Source organism: Budorcas taxicolor, chromosome 21 (genome assembly GCF_023091745.1).
Source record: "Budorcas taxicolor isolate Tak-1 chromosome 21, Takin1.1, whole genome shotgun sequence".
NCBI lineage: Eukaryota > Metazoa > Chordata > Mammalia > Artiodactyla > Bovidae > Budorcas > Budorcas taxicolor.
The window spans coordinates 58,704,073-58,725,267 of NC_068930.1; the positions used below are offsets into that span (position 1 = coordinate 58,704,073).

Consider the following 21,195-nt stretch of genomic DNA (forward strand, 5'->3'; position numbering starts at 1 on the left):
TGAGGTGATATTGTGAATTCCATTTGCATTTCTATGTTAATCAGTGATCCTGAGCATCTTTTCATGTGTGTTTTGGCCATTTGTGTGTCTTCTTTGAAGAAATGTCTGTTTAAATCATGTTTTTCATTCTTTAATTGAGTTTTTGTTGTTCAGTTATAGAAGTTCTTTATGTATTTTATGTATTAACTACTAATTAGATACAAGAGTTACAGATATTTCCTCCTATTCGGCCATTTGCCTTTTAACTTGTGTCCTTTGACGCACAGAAGTTTTAGTCTGATGTAGCTCCGTTTGTCTATTTTTGCTTTTGTTGCCTGTGCTTTTGGTACCATAGCCAGGAAAGCATTGCCAAGTTCACTTTCATGAAACTTTCCCCCTATGTTTTCTTCTAGGAGTTCTATCCATTGGGGGTTAATTTTTATATACGCTGTAAGTTAAGGGTTTTGCTTCTTTTTTTTTTTTTTGCATGTGACTATCCAGTTTTCCCAGCACCATTTGTTTAAGAGACTGTCTTTTCCCCATTGAGTAATCTTGTAACCCTTGTCCAACATTATTTCTGGGCTTTATGTTTTTATTCTATTGGTCTGTTTTATCTTTATGCTAGTACCACACTGTTGTCTTCTTCCTTTTGATAATTATATTTTTATACCTTTGCCATTCTATGTCACAAGTTCAAAGTTAATGGTTGCTGTTAGGAATATACTGGTACTAGTTCAGTTCAGTTCAGTCGCTCAGTCGTGTCCGACTCTCTGCGACCCCATGAACCGCAGCATGCCAGGCCTCCCTGTCCATCACCAACTCCTGGAGTTCACCCAAACTTGTGTTCATCAAGTCGGTGATGCCATGCAGCCATCTCATCCTCTGTCGTCCCCTTCTCCTGCCCCCAATCCCTTCCAGTTAGTAATTGCCATAGTATGAAGTATATGTTAGAATAACTTATTTAAAAATAACTCTAGTGTGTTTTTCTTTTGGTCCTGTGATTTTTGAAGTAATCAGAAAAATGATCTCCCTGAGGACAAGGCTGATGTTCTTAACTCTTTTTATAACACTATAATTGCAGGGTGTGGAGTAATTGATAGTCTGTGATGATGCAGGGGTGTGGTAAATTTGCTGATTCCAGAAAAAACTTATGTCCCACTTAAGTATGCAATTAGAATAGGGCAGGTAGTAAATGACTCAGAATGTATCAACGAACAATCTTTTTTTGTTTGTTTTGGCAGTATGCTTTGAAATAAAAAAACACAAAATAATGACTAATTTATGTCTGGAAAATTAATCTTCAGTAGTGTCTTTTCTTTGATGTAGGGGACAAAAGAGACCAAAATAAGTTGAAAAGCTCCTGTGCCTTTTCCTAGGATCAAAAATGGTAAACCTGGAAAAGTTGATGACGATAGTCAGTAGTTCAGTAGAAGGAAACTGTGTTTTCCAGGTTTGATTGTTCATTATTTTTTCTCAAATTCCTCTTGTTCTACCCTGCTTGCTTACTTTTCACTTTCCCAGTGCAGGCCCTCTTCATTCTGATCAAACTTTTCTCCTTGTCTTGGAACCAATCGTAATTTCCATCTTCTTGTCTGTTAATAAGAAAGGTTGTTCTGTCAAGTCAAGTGGTCTAGTTCCTATTTTGAAATAATTTATCATTCTCTTTCTACCCACTCCAGTACTCTTGCCTGGAAAATTCCATGGACTGAGAGGCTTGTCAGAACCTGGAGGCTACAGTCCATGGGGTTGCAAAGAGTCGGACACGACTGAGCGACTTCACTTTTCAAAGTGAAGACTACATTCTGTTGCGTAAAGTTTTGCTAGATGCCTATGGTTTTCAATAGATTTCTCTAAATTTTGACTTGTTTCATTTGAAATTTTATATAATTGCTTTGCATGTTTTTGATCTCTTTCCTACTAGTTCATAAGCCTTAGAATGAAAACTATCTGTGTATTCTCTACAAGGAATGTAGTATATTGCTGGATATGCACCGAGTAGTGGAAACTTTTTGTCCACACCCAGCCTCACCCAACCTCCCTTTGTCTTCACCCCTTCTCTACCTCCTTTTGAAAAAATATTCCCAGAGTTACCTGGCTATAACTAATTCTTTCAGTGGCATTCAGCCTCAGATTCACTTGATTTAACATTTTAAATTTATCCTTTTTTTGGGAAAAATTTTGCTTCATACTGCATTTTGAAATGTGGTATAGTAATACTGCATTTTATAAAAGATGCCCTTCATACACACACAAAGAATATATGGATAATATGGACTGAGGATGTGAAGTAGCATTTAAGAAAAAAAAGAAAATAGAAATTCAACCTCCTTGTAGTTAAAGATATGCAGATCAAAATGAGGTAATACTTTGTTTTTCAATTTTAATCAGATGAAAAAAATTAAGTTTCTTGATACCTAGTGCTAACGAGGGGAGATGGAAAAATGAACATTCTCATGCATTGTTTGTGGGTTAGTTAGGAATGTACTTTCCTGCAAGTAATAGAAAAACCCATCTATTGATAATAGTTTAAGCAAATAGGGACTTGCTTTCTCTTACAGTATATAGTTGGCATGTTAGCAGTTTGATGATGTCAAGGCTGGCATTTCTTCATTTTTCTGGCCAGTTCTTTTGACCTTGTTAATATAGGTTGTTTCAGATATGTTCACATTCAAGGTAAGAATAAAGTGGTAGAGCCTACACTATTTGCTGACTGTCCTTTTTATCAAAAAAGCAAAATCTTTGCAAGAGCTCTGCAGAAGATGTCTTTTTCAGTCTCATAATCCTTACATGCTGCTGCTGCTGCCAAGTCGCTTCAATCATGTCTGACTGTGTGCGACCCCATAGACGGCAGCCCACCAGGCTCCCCCGTCACTGGGATTCTCCAGGCAAGAACACTGGAGTGGTTTGCCATTTCCTTCTCCAGTGCATGAAAGTGAAAAGTGAAAGTGAAGTTGCTCAGTCGTGTCTGACTCTTAGCAACCCCATGGACTGCAACCTACCAGGCTCCTCCATCCATGGGATTTTCCAAGCAAGAGTACTGGAGTGGGTTGCCACTGCCTTCTCCGAATCCTTACGTGGGGTTAGGTATATTGCCACTCTGAACAAAAACAAGCATCAGCCCAAAATATTAGTTGGGCTAATATTAACACCAACTAATATTTTTAGTGTATTTTATTTGGTTTAAATTCTTACAGATCTGTATGTATTATCTATATAATATATATGTAGTAGATATCTTTCTATATTAACACAGGTGCACATATTTCTTTTATTATTTCATTGTACAGATAACAGCATTTAATCAGATGCTTTTTGTCTGATTATTTATCTAACATAAAATATGCACAATTCCCATTTGGTATATTTTCCATGAATGTCCTCCAGAGACATCTTTTTAATTGTTGCCAATTTGATACCTCATTGTTTTAATTCGCATCTTTATTAGTAAAGCTACAATCCTTTCATATGTATATTGGTCACTTGAATTTCTTTCTTTGAATTACTACCTTTAAAGCCTTAATCCTCTCTTATATTATATTGTACTGTGTTAACTACTTATGTATTCGGAGTGTACTTTAGGAGTAAATCAGTTTTATGGTCTGTTTAGTTTTGAGAATAATCCATAATTTTTAAAAAAGACATGCCCTATAATTTAATGAGTCAGTTTCCATTTAAACTGTTAGTGGAAGAGATGAAGTGAATTGTGAAAAAATAATAATTCTTTATTATTTTATGGCTTTAACTGTAAGATAACTTAATTTAAAAGATTTTACAAAGTAATTATCCAGATGGTAAAACTTTCATAAGTACAGTTTTTTGTGCTTTTTTTCCGTTGTTCTGTTGGCTGCCTGGCTTATGGGACCTAAGTTCCCCAACCAAGGATCAAACCCAGGGCCCCGGCAGTGAGAGCACCGAGTCTTAAATCACGGGGTTGCAGGCAATTCTCTCATAAATATGTTTTTAATAATGTGTATTCACTTTAAAAGTCACTCTTTAATTTTTTAAAATAATACATGTCTTCTATAATAAAGTCTCCTAGAATTAAAAATTATAAATATATTTCAACAATATTAACCTTCTCTTTTCTAAAAATCTGCATTGAGCTATGTTATGTATTTCCCTCTGGAACATTTGTGTCCATTACCACAGTTTGTTTTATTAGTTTTGCCTTTAGCCTCCAGGACAGATATTAAAAATATTGCTGTTTGCCAGGATTGGTAGCAGGATAGAATTCAGACATTAAATTTTAGATTCTTAGCTAGCTGAGAAGCATTGAATTCAAGATATGGTTGCTTCTTTAGGAAACTAGCACAATATTCAGTTGTTTTATAGATGAAAGAACTAGTTTTTGCTCAGTCAACAATAAAGTGGCAGAATTTTGGAAAATTTATATGTTATAGAATTTAATTTATAATGTAAAAACTACTAAACCTGAGTATGACTTACAGGATAGCTCAAGAATCAAGTTAATATATTCTTTTAATAGCTAACAGGCTTTTAAAAGATGGCTTTGATAATGCCAAATAAACATTTGGAAGATGTTTCTCTTTGTTTCCACAGATCATTAACTGAAGGCGAAATAAACAGCTATGCAAAACTCTCACATGGATGAGTACAGAAATTCCAGTAATGGCAGCATAGGCAGCAGTTCAGAGGCAGTGGTAGAGCAGTCTGCTGATTTTAGTACGGAGATTATGAATGTGACAGAAATGGAGCAGTCACCTGATGGATCTCCTAATGTGAACACAACTACAGAAGAAAATGAAATAGCAAGTACTGTGGACCTTCCAGTGACAGAAACAGAAGCAAATTTCCCTCCAGAATACGAAAAGTTTTGGAAAACTGTAGAAAGTAATCCTCAGGATTTTACAGGCTGGGTATATTTGCTTCAGTATGTAGAACAGGAGGTTAGTAATTATTTCAATGGGATTAGATTAAACAACTAATGTCAGACTAAGCCTTACTCTTTTGTAACTGAAGTTGCCTCTTTTATGATTTTCAGATTAAGTTGAATAAATAATGTATATTTTAGCTTCAAAAAATAGCTTTCATGGCATTTGTACATTATAGAGAGTATGATAATCAAATTCTAATGTTTGTAAAGACTGGTGTGTATGTATGTGTGTATAAAATTGCTAAAATTAAAAAAAAATATTACCCTGCTGTTTGACAGAATTAGTTCCTTCTGTTTCAAAGCTATTGAGTGTATAGTTTTTAAGCCTGCCATTTATTTTATTTGAGATAATACAGGCATACCTCATTTTATTGCGCTTTACTCTATTGAACTTCATCGATACTACATTTTTCACAAATTAAAGGTTTGTGGCAATCCTGCATTGAGAAGGTCTGTTGGTGCTGTTTTTCCAACAGTGTTTGCTCACTTCCTGTCTTGTTCACGTTTGATATTTTTTGCCATATTTCAGAGTTTTTTATTATTTGTTATAGTCATCTGTGATCAGGGGTATTTCATATTACTGTTTTATAATTGTTTGGCCAATTTGTAGCAATAAAGTATTTTAAAATTAAGGTATATACGTTGCTTTTTTTAGACATAATGCTATTGCGTACTTAGACTGCAGTAGAATATAAACAGAATTTTTATGTGCACTTGGAAACAAAAAAAATTGCGTGACCTGCTTTATTATGATACACATTTTATAGCAGTGATCTGAAATCAAACCCGCAATACTTCTGAGGTATGCCTGTACATTAGAGGGAATAATAAATGCTTTTGTGACAGAAATTTTCAAGATGTTTAAACGCTTTGTTTTATTTTCATCAGAATCACTTGATGGCTGCCAGGAAAGCATTTGACAAATTTTTCATACACTATCCGTATTGCTATGGTTATTGGAAAAAGTATGCAGACCTTGAAAAGCGACATGACAACATTAAACAATCAGATGAGGTGCGTACATTACTGAATAAAATTATCTCCATTAGGTACTGTAAGCCAAATAATAGCAAAGCAAAGACTTTTTTTTTTGGCTGGCAGTACCTACGATTTATGGTCAAACAATTTTATAGGGTATTTTATTTGCATTTGTCACTCTTGTGGCATTTGTAGCTAATATTTTCTCTCTTTGTTGGCAGGTGCGTTAAACCTCTACAGTTTGTCAAGCTTTGCAGTGCAAGCCTCTGTATTACACTGCAGCTTAACAAGTAGGGCAGGGCTTTTCTCTCACTTACATTTATTTCTCATTTTCCAAACAACATAGTTGGTTTGCCAGTCACATTTGCTACGTCTTATTGCATTTTTGGTCAGACGCTGTCATTGATGCTCTAACGGGTCTGTGCCCTATGGTCTGTAACCCAAAGCCTGCCCACACAGCCCGGTCAGAATGCAGGGACTGCTGCGCTCTGAAGATCAAGACTCTGCACGTGGGGATCAGAACATTGCCATGTTCTATCCAACCTCCACCCAAATGGTAATGGTAGATTATTTAAACAAAATTCCAGTAATTAGTATTTCTAAGGTTCACCGGATAACACAGTGTTGCCTCTCTGTTAAGACATAATTAAATATTTGAAGTACAGTTTGTTGTTTTCTTCTTAGGTGTATCGCCGGGGGCTTCAGGCAATACCTCTGAGTGTTGACCTTTGGATACATTATATAAACTTCTTAAAAGAAACACTGGACCCTGGTGATCCTGAGACAAACAGTACTGTAAGAGGGTATGCGAAAATAAGCATTTAAAGATATAAATAAGTCAGATATCCTGAAATTGATAAAACTACTTATCGATGCTAAACTGAAAGTATAACTTTTATATACTTTTTCACTATAAAAAAGTACCCTAGTAAACTTACACGCAGGATTTTTTTAAAATGTACATAATAAAGTTCCTCCACCATTCCATACGCTGTTTCCTTAGGTCTCCAGTCCGTCTCCCCTCATAGTAAATGACTTGGTGTTTATTCTTTCAGATACACATAGATATACGTATATATGTGTGTATACCTATTATACATATTTGTCTTTGTTTTTTTAATTAACAATGTTCTAGACTTTCTCCCTACCATTTTTTAACCTTATAGTATCAAGGTACTGTATTTTATTTAACCAAATCTTTATAGGAAATAGTGCTGTAGTGAACATCTCTTACAAGTCAGTATTTATGTAGAGCACTATAGAAATGGAACTTGTATCAAGGAAATACACAGCTACATTTATCAAATGTTCCTTTAAAAGTGGTACCAGCTTTAAACTCTCATAGTGTATGAGGGTAGTCATTTTCCCAGTCATGGCATATATTTTTTTAAAACCTCCTTATCTCAATTCATCTATCTCTAGGTTTCTTGGTTTACCGTCTTTTCAAATGCTATCTATATAAGCCATTTTCACATTGCCTGTTTATATGATTTGATTATTTTACTTCTGAATTGTCCTTTGAATTACAGGAATTTAAAATGTATTTTTGGTTTTTATTTTTATCAAAGTATGTGCATATAGTTTAGACAGTTAATGTTAAACTACTTGTAACAAAAAGTGGTCCCTCCACCTCTCTTCAGATATTTTAGCTGTTTCTTCTATTATCTTCCAACATGTTGATAGCAGTAGCACTCTACTGCTTTCTGCTTCTCTTTCACTAGCTGTAGACGTTATCATTCTGTTAGGGTATATGAGAATTTTTAGTTCGTTTATACCCTGTTGCCATTCTTCATCTTTCCTATATGGATAGGTCTCATAGCTTTTTGTTTTTCTTGTGATTACCCCTTCTCTTACCTCTGCCTCTTTTTCCGCTTGCCTGGCTTTCTTGGAACACTTAAAATTTTCTACCCCTTCCAGCAGCCACTTTCAGTAGTCAATACTAATACTCACTTTCCACGATTACAATTGCTATCTATGTAAGCTATTTTGAAGGAAAAAAAAAACATGTATCGTGTTATTCTACTTAATCTGAAAATTATAGAAAGAGAATTACGTTCTGAGATCTGTAAATTCTACCCTGGTCCCTTGGAGAGACCCTCCTGGGACCCCCCTCTTCTGTAATCTGCACTGGTGGCTCTATTCTCATTCTTTTGTATAGCAGCTGTTTACAGGTTTCCTTATCATTATCCTGGGAGATGTCTTTACCTTCTAAGTTCTGTTTATTAGTTTATTAATTAGACTCTATTCTTTCTTGGTTCTTGCATACCTTTAGAGGAGTGAATTCCATAACTTCCTGATAAAGGATGCTTGGAATGAAAAAAATTTGAACCTGTATATCTGAAACACCCAATTAATGAATCCCGTGGGGTATAGAATTTTGAGTTGAAAGTAATATTTCCTTAGGGCCTTAAAGCATTTTTCCGTTAGGTATTTTTATCATATAGAGGTGTTTGGTTTTTTTCTTAATGTGGTTCAATTTTCAGTCTTTTATTAGTTTCTAAGTTTTGTGCCTGTCTTGATAAGGGTATATAAATCTTGAGTTTTCTACTAATTCTTTTTGTAGACTTTTTTTTTTCTGTCCTTCATTTATCTGATATTTAGTTTGTACCTTTTGTGAGACAGATTAACCTTAGTTTGTGTCTTTTGTGAATCAGAGATTAACATTTTTTTTTTTCTCCCATTTTGTTGAACAGTCTGTCTTTTCTTCATTGGCTTATTTTTTTGTGTATGGATTCAAAATACCGATACTTTTTTATCATATTCTAAATTCTCAAAAATATATGGGTTTATTTTCTTGAGAGCTGTTTTATTAATCCATTTTGATGATACTGGGCCAGTGTCATGCCTTTAATTTCCATAGCTTCCTAGTTTCCTTTGAGACCTTTCAGGAAAATGCCTGCTGCTTTATCCTTTTAGAAAAATAATTTGTATTTTTATGTGTTAGATGAATGTTAGAATTTGTTTTCTCTGTTCCACCTAATTCTTAGTGCTTTGATTGGGATTCTGTTTAGTTTTAGATTAATTTAGATTTAGATTAATCTAAATTTAGAATTAATTTAGATTAGGTAGTATAGTTCTGTACTGTTAAAAATCCCTCTTGATTATAATATTTATTTTGAAAATATGTTTGTAAAATTTTATCCCATTGAGGGATCAAATCCTGTGATTTAAATTGCTTACAGAAATCTCTTGAAATGAGCATAAATATTTTAAAATAAAGGACTTTTTAGTAAACTTTAATTGTGGAATTTTTAGAATCAGGAGAGAATTTTGAGTTTTAAAGTATATGTATATTTCTCATTACCCAAAGAGGCAGCTGGACCCCCTCCTTGGAGAGTTGTTTTGTCAGAAAACTGTTTCTTAAAATAAGATAAATTTTGTCACTTTGTCTTTTGCCCTAGAGGAATCTATTCAACAGACATTTCAAGTTTAACGAGTATTTTAGTGTCTGCTCTGTCACTCTTACATGTTTGTAGTATAATTTGCATTGCAAATTTATAGCATATAAAATAATATACAGCTACATAAAAGTACATTTATCTATTCCCTTTATATTTTCCCTTTTTTCAAGCAGCTGTCATATGCACTTGTCTATTATTCCTTCTTTTAATCTGTACTTGTAAAGTTGCATATAATTTTGAATTTAGCATTATCTTCTAAAATTTAGAAATATTTTGTTTTTAAAAATGAGGTATAATTAACAAATTATATTAATTTCAAATGTATGACTTATTGATTTGATATTTGTATATATTGCAAAATGCAGAAATAATCTATTTAAAGTGATTTTATCTTGGGAAGATAACATAGAGGTAATTTAATTTTTCAGAACGTTTGAGCATGCTGTTCTAGCTGCGGGAACAGATTTCCGATCGGACAGACTGTGGGAAATGTATATAAACTGGGAAAATGAACAGGGAAACCTGAGAGAAGTTACAGCTATATATGATCGTATTCTTGGTATTCCAACACAGCTATATAGTCATCATTTTCAGAGGTGGGTGGAAAAATCAGATCATTAAAATTTTTTTGTGATAACTCTGGTAATTAATTTCTAATATTGAGAATAATTATTCTCTTGAAATGTAAGATTCTATTAGATGCAAACAAATTTATTTTGCTCAATAATCACAATTTTTATACAGTTTAAAATTTTGACATTTTCAATATAGTTTATGAACTTCACGGGTTTTAGATATAAGGTTCCCTTGATCTGTTTTATAGATGAGGAAACAGCAGGACTTTTCTCTTCTGTCTAGGATATTTCAGAGTAGTGAAAATAAGCTTTATTATTATTATGGTTAACTCAGTATATAGCACATAATAGAAGCTTATTTGAAATGTAATAATGTACTCAAGGTACATTCTTGTCATTCATATAGCATCTTACGTCCAAAACAGTGAAGAACGTATTTTTTGTAGTTAAGTCCTGTTTATATTCAAACAATCAAAAATTATCATTTCATTTTAATGAGTGCTGTATAAAACAACTATTTCTGTGTACTGTGATTTGCATGTTCTGTTTCTGATGTATTCAAGTATCCCACTGATACAGACTCAGTCTTTCTGAACAAGAAAGTATGAGGACTGTGTTGATAAATGTTTGCTCTTCTTACCTGCCATATTGTCTACACATTTTTGTCATAATTTTTATAACTAGGATTGTGGTAGAACCTGTAAACTTAGGTACTTTTTAAGTAAGTGATTTTCTGAAATTTTCTTTACTAAAAAGTAGAAAACTTCATGAAGCATTTGTAGATAACTGTTGATCAGTTTGCTAAATCTCTGCAGACCCACATTAGAAATAGGAAATGTGGGTCTGAATGTGCCATTTCTCTCTCTTTTTTTTTTTTTCCCCATGAAATTTAGAGGAGGTGTGCAGGTTTCTACGGTATAAATGACCTAGGGAGATACTTGCTGAAAGAGATTAACACAAGGATTGGCATCTGGAAATTCTTGGTCAAATTTTAAAACTTAAATAGTTTTAATTTTTTTTTTTAACCTTTAAAAAAGATTTTAAAAGTCTTCTGGGACAAAGCAGGTTCCTTTCATAAATCAATCTAAAGTATAGAAAATCTAAAGCATAGGTAAAATCTATGATTATAATTTTATTGTTGGTGAATGAGAAAAAAGACTAAGAAGCAGTTATGCAGACCGTATTCTGAGTGCCTTATAACTTTTAATCCTCACAATAAACCATGGAGGTATCATACTGTTATTTTCTACATTTTATGAAAGTAGAGGTAAAGAAAGATTAAAATATTTGCATAAGATCACGGAGTTAGTAAGTGCTTGGAAGCTGATTGGAACCTAGACAGTGTGGCCCCAAATTCTTGGTGTAGTTTTCTAAATCTTTTTTTTTTATTTTAATGAATATTTCACTGGGTTTTTAAAATGCATGTATACTTACAATAGAGATTTAGTGGGTTGCGTTTTACATGCTACTTTTTAATCTAGTCTTTTTTACTTAATGAGAACCACTTTCCTTATGAGTATCCCAGACTGATAAATAATATTTGTATCAGTAAATCTTATAGTTTATATAAATAAACTAATTCCCTTGACTAACTGCTTTAAGAACTGCTGAAATGGTTTCTTCTGTCAAATATACTTCCCCTGTTTAATTTATTTAGCACTTGCTGTGTACCTGATGATATGCATTTAATTTGAAGGAATAAAGGCCTGTAGAAATGTGTGCCTTGACTTGGCCCTTCAGTTACTCATAAGTGTAGAAGAGGAAGCATGTTCTAAAAGAAGTATTCTGAGTGCTGTAATACAAATACTTCTATTGTGTAGGCTTGTATATTGGATATACACTGAACATTATCTCTAAGAAAACATCTAATTTAACATCCCCCTAGTGTGGTATGATCTAACTCCTCAGGCTCAGTCCCTGGTAGTTCATAAGCTCTTAGACAAACCTAAGCACTGATAATTTCCCAACAGGCAATGTTGATTTATACTTTTATGATTGTAATACCTTTTCCACATTTCATTTATCTGGTGAACTCATTCCTTAGGACCCATATAGCTTAATGTTTTCTTTGTGACACTTTTTGCAGTTCACCTAAACAGAACTGTTTTATCATTTGTACCAGCACTCTACCTACATTTATTTCATTTTTCTTAGCACTAATAACACTCCTTTGAATTTATGTCTCCTGTATCACTCCTTTGAATTTATGTCTCCTGTATCCTCTACATGTCTGTCATTTTCAGAGGCTTTTTCTTTTTATCATTGGAAAAACCCCTAGTGCTGGGAAGGATTGAGGGCAGGAGGAGAAGGGGGAGGCAGAGGATGAGATGGTTGGGATGGCATCACTGACTCAGTGGACATGAGTGTGAGCAAGCTTCAAGAGATAGTGAAGGATAGGGAAGCCTGGTGTGCTGCAGTGCATGGGGTCACAAAGAGTCAGACAAACTTAGTGACTGAAAAATACTCATCCTTAATACGTAGGGAAACAGTTCCATATGTATTAGGCACTCAGCCATTCTATTAATAGATTGAATAAATTAGCTTTATAGTAGAAGAAGCTAATGAAAAAGTATTATGCATATGTTATCACCATATGAAAGAAGTTTCTAATATAACATGGCAACTGTTTTAAAGTTTATTTTCAGTTTTACCTTATTTCAAGTTTATAGCTTGACAATTTTTAATGTTAACATGAGAATTAAATGTTTATTTTCATGCTACACATTTGAGAGTTACTTCCTCATTTAAAATTTTTTTGAATAAGGCGATCTATATTTTTTCCTGCTGGTGATAAAATATATCAAGTTAAGCCTCTATATTCATTGATTTTGCAAAATTTAAATTAATTTCCAATGTTATTTGCATATGTTTGTAAAAGTTTTTTTTGCCGTACCTTGTGGCATGCAGCATCTTAGTTCTCTGTCTAGGGATCAAACCTATGGCCCCTGCATTAGAAGTGCAGAGTTTTAACCCATGGACTGCCAGGGTGGTCTCTATGGAAGTTTTAAAATCCATGAAAATCTAGGTGTCAGTAGCCTAAATTAGTTATAAAAAACTTTGGGGGAAATCCATAAGTTATGGTACATGTACAGCCATCTCTGAGAATTAGGTGGAAGATGCAGGCCTGGGTCAGAGGCCAGGTAGGAATATAAAAGGCTTCATGGAGACTGGATTGTAGTCTGAATGCAGGGTAATAAACATTGAAGTGATTTTGGGGATGAGGATGGGATATGATCCTGTTTAATATTTTTTATGTTTTTTTTTTAATAACATGACAGCAGTATTGAGGTGGGAGTGGGAGGAAGCGAGATCAGGACACAGGTTTATGTTTATTTTGGTAAATAATGAGGGCATGGGGCCATATTTAGAAGGTAGACTAAATTGGACCTGGTATCCATGGAATGTAAGAAATCAAGTAGGTGAAAGAGATTGGGAAACTTAGCAGTTGACAATATCAAGATTAGAAATGCCTGAGGGTGTTGATTTGTGGATGAAAGTGACACACTTGAAGACATGTTGTATATAAGGTTCCTATTTAAGATGGTATAGATATTTTAGCTCCTCAGCTTTGTGTTTTTGATTAAAATTTGTGTGTGTGTGTGTATATATAAACTAGTATGTGTAGATAAATGAAATTACATGTTTTTCAAAACAGTCTTTGCTTAAAATTTGTATTTCTTTATGCAGAGTGTTGGCAAGTGAATCTGAAATTTAGGGGAAAGGTTTGGGCTTTCCTGATGGCTCAAATGGTAAAGAATCTGCCTGCAATGTAGGAGACCCAGGTTTGATCCCTGAGTTGGGAAGATCCCCTGGAAAAGGGAATGGCTTCCCACTCCAGTATTCTCGCCTGGAAAATTCCATGGACAGAGGAGCCTGATGGGCTACAGTCACAAAAAGTCGGATACACAAAGATCCCAACTGAGCGAATAACATTTTTTTTCACTTTAGGCTTAAGCTAGAGTTGTAAAAGTCATTATAATATGCTTATTATTTCAAGCTATATTAATAAGATTGACCAGAAAGTATATAAAAACATTTGACAACTAAATGCAGAGCAGAATCCTTGGGCATACTAGTATTTAGGGGCAGACTGGAGGGGGGACCCCTCAAAGGAGATCAAGGAGCAGACTTGGAGGAAAACCAGGAAGGTAGTAACTCAGAGCCAACAAGTATCCATTTAATTTTTCTTATATAGGGTACTTGGTGACTTTAAATAGGGCAGTTTCGTTGGAGTATTTGACATAGACACATGAATTCAGGAGTAATTGGGAGGTAAGTTCCAAAGGAACTGCAAAATTTGTTGAACATTTATAAGTAATCATTTATTATTTAGATATGGATTGCTATATTTAAATTTACAGATGAGAAAACTAACATTAGAGAAAGGATAAACTTCCTTTTAGTCAAATAATTAGTAATGGACAAAAGTAGGATTTCAGTGTATGACTTGCCTTCATCATTCCATTGCAAAGGCAGGAAGGAAATGAAGATGTCTGCAGATTGTTTTATCAAGTGGTAGGTTATTACTATAGAAAAGGAGGAAAAAAGGTGTGGGGTTGTTTGTTTGTTTTTTGGTTTAAGTCAGAGTTCCTTTGAAAGAATAATGTGTAAGTAGAAATATAATGTGGGATCTAAAGTTGCGCTTCATATATAGAGCTCGTATTTTTATTGTCTTCCATTAGATTTAAAGACCATGTTCAGAATAATTTGCCAAGAGATCTTCTAACTGGTGAACAGTTTATTCAGCTGCGAAGGGAATTAGCTTCTGTAAATGGACATAGTGGTGATGATGGTCCTCCTGGTGATGATCTGCCATCAGGAATAGAAGACATAACTGATCCAGCAAAGGTAACCAGACTTACTAAAAAAAATTTCCATGTGTGAGAAACTATAGACTTCATGTCCCTTGACTGCATGTGTGGTATGATTTGTAGCTCTTATAAAATTAATTTCTAATTAAGGTAGGTAGGAATTCTTTAGCTAGTGTGGTTTAAATATAGATTTAAAGCAGATGATCTGTTTTACTAAGAGACACCTGAAACTAGTGTAAAAGGATAATTCACCTCTGTTGTGATTTACGAGACTTGTTCTAAATCTGTTACTAATTTCAGTATCGTTAATGTACTTTGCACATAATTGATAACAGGCACCCATCACTAAGATTAAAGTGTGGATAATACTTAAATGTAAACAGTGATATTTTAAAATTTTAGTATATAACTTACATGTTTAAATTTTTTTTCTTCCCAAGCTTATTACAGAAATAGAAAATATGAGACATAGAATCATTGAAATTCATCAAGAAATGTTTAATTATAATGAACATGAAGTCAGTAAAAGGTGGACATTTGAAGAAGGTGTAAGTGTTTTGCTTTTTTGTTGTTGTTGTCATTAATAGGTTTCAAAATACAGATAGGAATAATGTATTTTTCTTTTAGTTTTGGGTGATGTCTCTGCTTTTTATTTTTGCTTATTTAAGTAATGTTTGTTGCATTTACGGCTGCCATTATCAATTTTCCATTGTCAACTTTAGAAATATTAAATTCAGATTTATTTGGATTTCAAGTTACCTGTTAATTCTGAACCATTTTATTCTAATTCAGTTTCTAAAATCAACTTCATTGAGTCATTTTAGGTAATATAACAAAATGTACCTATTTTAAGTAGAGTAAAATGAAGGCTTTTATTTCTTTATGCATTTTATTGAGATGTAATTCACATGCCATTTACTTCAAGTGTACACTTTAGTAGTTGTTAATATATTCACACATATGTATGTACAGTTAATTTTAGAACATTTTAATTAATGTTAATTTTAGGATACTTTCATCATTCTTGAAAAACTCTTTAGCTTTTACCCCTCACCTGCTTACTCCTCCCTACTACCAACTCTAAGGTACCACTAACCTACTTTCAGTTCTTATAGATTTCCCTGTTCTGGATTTTATGTGAATGGAATCATGTAGTATGTGTTGGTTTTTTTTGTGTGTGTGTGATTGGCTAGTAAAATGACATTTGACAAGCATTGTTGATTATCACAACAGTCAGCATATAGGACTGTCCTGTCACCTCAAAAGGTCCCCGATGGCTCCTTTTCAAGTCAGTAACCACCTGACTCTTAGCCCAAGGAAACTGCTTATTTACCTTACTCTTTTTTTTTTTTTTTCAATATTTACTTTTTTTTGTTTTAGATTCCACATACAGGTGATAGGACGTAGTATTTGTCTTTATCATTCTGACTTACTTCACTAAGTATGATAGTCTAGTTGCCTCTGTGTTGCAGAAAATGGCATTATTTCATTCTTTTTTTATGGCTGAGTAGTGTTCCATTGGGGCTGGATATAGTATTCCATTGGGTGGGGTGCGTGCGTGCGTGCGTGCGTGTGTGTGTGTGTGTGTGTGTACCACATCACCTTTATCCATTCATCTGTGATGGACACTGATCTGCTTTCCATTATGTGTATAATTGTTCAGTTCTAAAATACTCAGCAAAGAATAAAATTTTCTGAACATAAAATTGTATAGTTCTGTTAAAATGATTGGATAATTGGAAAATATTTTATTCTTTCAATTTATAAAACCTAAGTAATTAAAGGGATTTTAACTTTAAAAGTCTTTTTAATCTTGAGATGTGGTGATTACGATTTTCTGGTTCATTATTATATTTATAATTTAAATAATTTGCATTACTGTAGTAATGCATGTTTTGGTGGTGGCTTACTTTCATGTTATGCCATGTTTTTATTCCAGATTAAAAGACCATATTTTCATGTGAAACCATTGGAAAAGGCACAACTGAAAAACTGGAAAGAATACTTAGAGTTTGAAATTGAAAACGGGACTCATGAACGAGTTGTAGTCCTCTTTGAGAGATGCGTCATATCCTGTGCCCTCTATGAGGAGTTTTGGATTAAGGTAAGAAACTTATACGGTCTGAAACTTGAATATATTATGAACATTGATCTAGTGACTAACCTTTTTTGTACTTCTGTTGAATGTTGTTCATATAACTATATCTGTTGCATTAGGAGATGGTCTGCTTGCAACCAGATTTGACTGCTGCATATGCCAACCTCGTTGCCTCTCCGTCCTTCCTTACAGAAACTAGTCTAGTGGTTCAATAAAGGTGCTGAATGGGTTTAAAAATAGAATTTTATCGTTCTGTCACATATTTAATGGCTTGTTCAACTGTAAATTATTCAGTATTTCCTCTGTTTCTGTATGTAGTATGCCAAGTACATGGAAAATCATAGCATTGAAGGAGTGAGGCATGTCTTCAGCAGAGCTTGCACTATTCATCTCCCAAAGAAACCCATGGTGCATATGCTTTGGGCAGCTTTTGAGGAACAGCAGGGTAAGAATGAAGAAATTCAGTTGATATTTTGGGATTTAAGTTACTTTGGGATAAAGATACAGGAATTGAGTCTTGGGAACTGGTGTAAAGCAAAGGTCAGGTAAACTTTTTTCTTGTTTTCTATAAAGGGCCAGATAGTAAGTGTTTTGGCTTTGCAGGCCATATGGTCTCTTTCCTAACAACTCTGCCATGGTAGCCTCAAAATAGCCATAGAAAATACATAGACAAATGAGCATGGCTATCTTCCATTAAAAAAAAAAAAAAAGATCAGATGGCTGGATTTAGCCTGTGGGCTGTTATTTGCCAATACTTGGCATAAAGGATATTTCCTAAGTTGAATCAAAAGCATAAACATTTAATTACTATTTCTAGGTAATATTAATGAAGCCAGGAATATCTTGAGAACATTTGAAGAATGTGTTCTAGGATTGGCAATGGTTCGTTTGAGAAGAGTAAGTTTAGAACGACGTCATGGAAATATGGAAGAAGCTGAACGTTTGCTTCAGGAAGCCATTAAGAATGCCAAATCAAATAATGAATCATCATTTTATGCTATCAAACTAGCCCGACATCTTTTCAAAATACAAAAAAACCTTCCAAAATCAAGAAAGGTGCTTTTGGAAGCTATTGAAAGAGACAAAGTATGTATTTGTGTTTTTTTAGAGTATCTTCCATTAAAAAAAAAAAGGTCTTTCTTGGTTGTTTTTCATTTTGGCAACTATGATGAAAGATTTGGTCTGTATGTAATATATTTTATTACTAAGTGAAGACAACAGTCCCTCTAAACTGATGTTGCCATTCTTTGAAAAAATTTTCACATTATTATGCATTAAAACGTTGAGAAAATTAACATTATTGGATTAAAAGTATGGCTAATATTGTGACATTTTCCATTTTCTCCACATTCAGAAATTTTATGGAAAATTTAGCAGTTATTAAGTAGATTAGAGGGCCTGGGAGAAACTGTAAACAAAGGCATCGCAGTTGCCTACATTGTAGCACATGTAGCAGTGAGATTATTCTCCTCTTATATAAAGTATATAAAGTATTTCCTTTTATATATCAGTTAATGCCAAAAGATAGTGCCTGGGAAATTTCTCATTTTTTAGATTTTTCAGCAAATACCGTGTCTGTTTAGGACCCAAGTTTGTAACAGGTTTGCTTCCAGCTGCAGTTGAGGATGATTATCTGTGGTTGTGAAGATTTAGATTACTGGGGCATGTAGAGATCATGTTTTACTTCATATTTGTTGTGGTAGGTCAAGCACACTAAACAGGATATACGGTTTTAATTTATTGGCATTTAACAATGTGCATAGTTTAGAAGATTCTATCTACCAATGTGTGTGTGAGGTTTTTTTTACCTGTTAATATGTATGTTGAAAATATTTAACATGAGTTACATTTAATAAATTTTCAATATTGAATTTTTCAAGTTGAGACATGAAAATTAAGGCATTTTAAATATCTATGGTCTAATCAGAATATCTTAGAAATATATGATTAATTGGTACTGCTTTTTACACAGGAGAACACAAAGTTATACCTCAATTTACTTGAAATGGAATATAGTGGTGACCTCAAACAAAATGAAGACAATATCCTAAATTGTTTTGACAAAGCTATACATGGTTCATTACCTATTAAAATGAGAATTACATTTTCTCAGAGAAAAGTGGAATTTCTTGAAGATTTTGGTTCAGATGTTAATAAGTAAGATCTTAATTATATATTATATATTATCTATTTGAATAGTAAAAGAACATTGATTATTTTGGATGGGACTTTGATGAAGAGTGCAAAGTAGTATATTGTTAAATTTTAAATGTTTCCTAGGTTCCTTTTTTCTTTAGGTATATATGGGGGTAAATTCAATTTTGCAAACATTCGTGTGCTTAAGAGGACGTATGGTTTGTCTTTCCTTCAGAACTATTTTCAGAATCTTAGCGTGGTGATTTTAAACAGTGAGCAGATGAGAGAAGGCAGGAAGCAGGAATTCTGTGAGAAAGGAAGTGAGTGAAGGAGTGAACCCTGAAACACAGAAACATTTAATATATAGGTCACCAAGGCTGTGTGTGGTTAATCTGGAATAGGAATGCAATCTCAGATTGGAGAAGAGTGAGTGTGGTGCCAAGATCATGCCTGATGACCTAACTTTCATGCATTGTAAAAAGCTAAAAGATAAGGGTGGTAAGAGTTCCCCCTAGGGAAAAGTAAAAGTTTAAGATTTGCAAATTAGAGAGTAGAAATACTGATGAGAACACTGCTACCATTCCTTTCTTATCTGATTCTAGTATAGAAATACCCTAATAGAAATACCCTAATTCCTGTTAAGCAAGTATGTAAACTTTTTGATGGCTGAGTAAGATTTTAATTAAACTAAAAACATTTAACGTGAGTTACCTTTTAATATAGTTGTATATATGTGCTTGGCATATTAAATGTTTTATAATTACCTAATGCAAAACATGTTGACAGTCTCTAATGAGGGGAAGAGGTACTGTTCTCTTTATAGACAAAGAGGCTAAAGAGAAATTAGGCAGTTTTTCCAAGGTCACTTAGCTATTACTTTGTGCAGCTGGGATTATAACCTACTTCAGGGCCTATGTTCTTAACCACCTTATGTGGTAGTTGAGAAGATACCTATATGTGTCTTTTTTTGTTTTGCACAGAAGAAAGTATACAAAAGAAATGGCATATGTAATTCCATGTTTTAATCTCGGTGGATGGTATGGTGATACATGTATGTTTGTGAGGTAGTGTATAAACTATTAAGAAGGCTGTGATCTCTTTGGAACAGAAGCGATTTGGCAACTTTCAGAGAAGAGGTGGGATTTCATTTAGGTGTTACTGGATTCTGATAAGCTTTGTTCAGTCACTCGTAGTGTCCGACTCTTTGCGACCCCATGGACTGCAGCACACCGGCCTCCCTGTCCACCATCTCCTGCAGTTTGCGCAAACTCATGTCCATTGAATCAGTGATGCCATCCAACCATCTCGTCCTCTGTCGTCCCCTTCCCCTTCTGCCTTCTGTCTTTCCCAGCATCAGAGTCTTTTCCAGTGAGTCAGTCAGCTCTTCACATCAGGTGGCCAAAGCAGTGCAGCTTCAGCATCAGTCCTTCCAGTGAATATTCAGGACTGATTTCCTTTCGGATGGACTGGTTTGATCCTCTTGCAGTCCAAGGGACTCTCAAGAGTCTTCACCAGCACCACAGTTCGAAAGCATCAATTCTTCAGTGCTCAGCTGACAAACTTAGGAGAGGCTATAAGTGGTGAAAGCAAATAAAAGTTCATGTAAAAGTAACATCTTTTACATTGGATTGGAGGGTCTTATGAAGCAGTGAAAGCTTGATGCTAAATGTGCTGTCTTAAAAGCTAGGCTGAGTTCAGAGCACATGTGGTACATGGTTGACAGTAGGAAGCTGTTAAGAGTTTTGACTGAGATGAAATGACATACTTAAATTTGGCAGTAATATACAGACAAATCTGAGATGCCAGTTAGGCCCCTGCAAATAGAGTTGTGGAGGGTCTGAGTATCGAGTCTGTTGTATTTGAAATTTAAAAAAGGGAAATGATATGGAAAATGAGCTGCTTAGATATTTAGATATCACTGTAATGAATTAATAAGAATTAATGTTCAAGTCAGACAAATACAGGCTTAAATCCTAGCTCTTAATGTTTTGTACTCCTCAGTATCCAGATTCTCTCAAATGAATATTGAGTCTCTTGTTGCCAACCCGCAAGTTGTTAAACATCTTAAGGAAATTATGTGTGTGTTGCTCGCTCAGGTCAGTTCAGTCGCTCAGTGTGTATGTGTGTGTGTTCAGGTCATTTCAGTCGCTCTGTGTGTGTGTGTGTGTGTGCTCAGGTCAGTTCAGTCGCTCTGTGTGTGTGTGTGTGTGTGTTACTTGCTCAGGTCAGTTCGGTTGCTCAGTGTGTGTGTGTGTGTGTGTTACTTAGGTCAGTTCAGTTGCTCAGTGTGTGTGTGTGTGTGTGTGTGTGTTACTTGGCTTAG

The 21,195-nt window shown here is 34.3% G+C and overlaps 1 protein-coding gene and 1 non-coding gene across 2 annotated transcripts in view; both read left to right on the forward strand.

The window, feature by feature from the left end:
* Nucleotides 1-21,195, forward strand: part of PRPF39 (pre-mRNA processing factor 39) — a 33,759-nt gene that overhangs the window by 8,360 nt on the left and 4,204 nt on the right. The window contains exons 2-11 of the mRNA XM_052659840.1: nt 4,540-4,886; nt 5,762-5,887; nt 6,536-6,654; nt 9,681-9,848; nt 14,510-14,675; nt 15,079-15,186; nt 16,578-16,742; nt 17,055-17,181; nt 17,554-17,822; nt 18,709-18,893. Of these exons, the coding sequence (XP_052515800.1) occupies nt 4,569-4,886; nt 5,762-5,887; nt 6,536-6,654; nt 9,681-9,848; nt 14,510-14,675; nt 15,079-15,186; nt 16,578-16,742; nt 17,055-17,181; nt 17,554-17,822; nt 18,709-18,893 (1,751 nt within the window). The 5' untranslated portion in view covers nt 4,540-4,568. The remainder of the gene's footprint in view (nt 1-4,539; nt 4,887-5,761; nt 5,888-6,535; nt 6,655-9,680; nt 9,849-14,509; nt 14,676-15,078; nt 15,187-16,577; nt 16,743-17,054; nt 17,182-17,553; nt 17,823-18,708; nt 18,894-21,195) is intronic.
* Nucleotides 17,894-17,979, forward strand: LOC128067138 (small nucleolar RNA SNORD127). Its single transcript, XR_008201344.1, has one exon. It is a non-coding gene; the product is annotated as a small nucleolar RNA SNORD127 (small nucleolar RNA).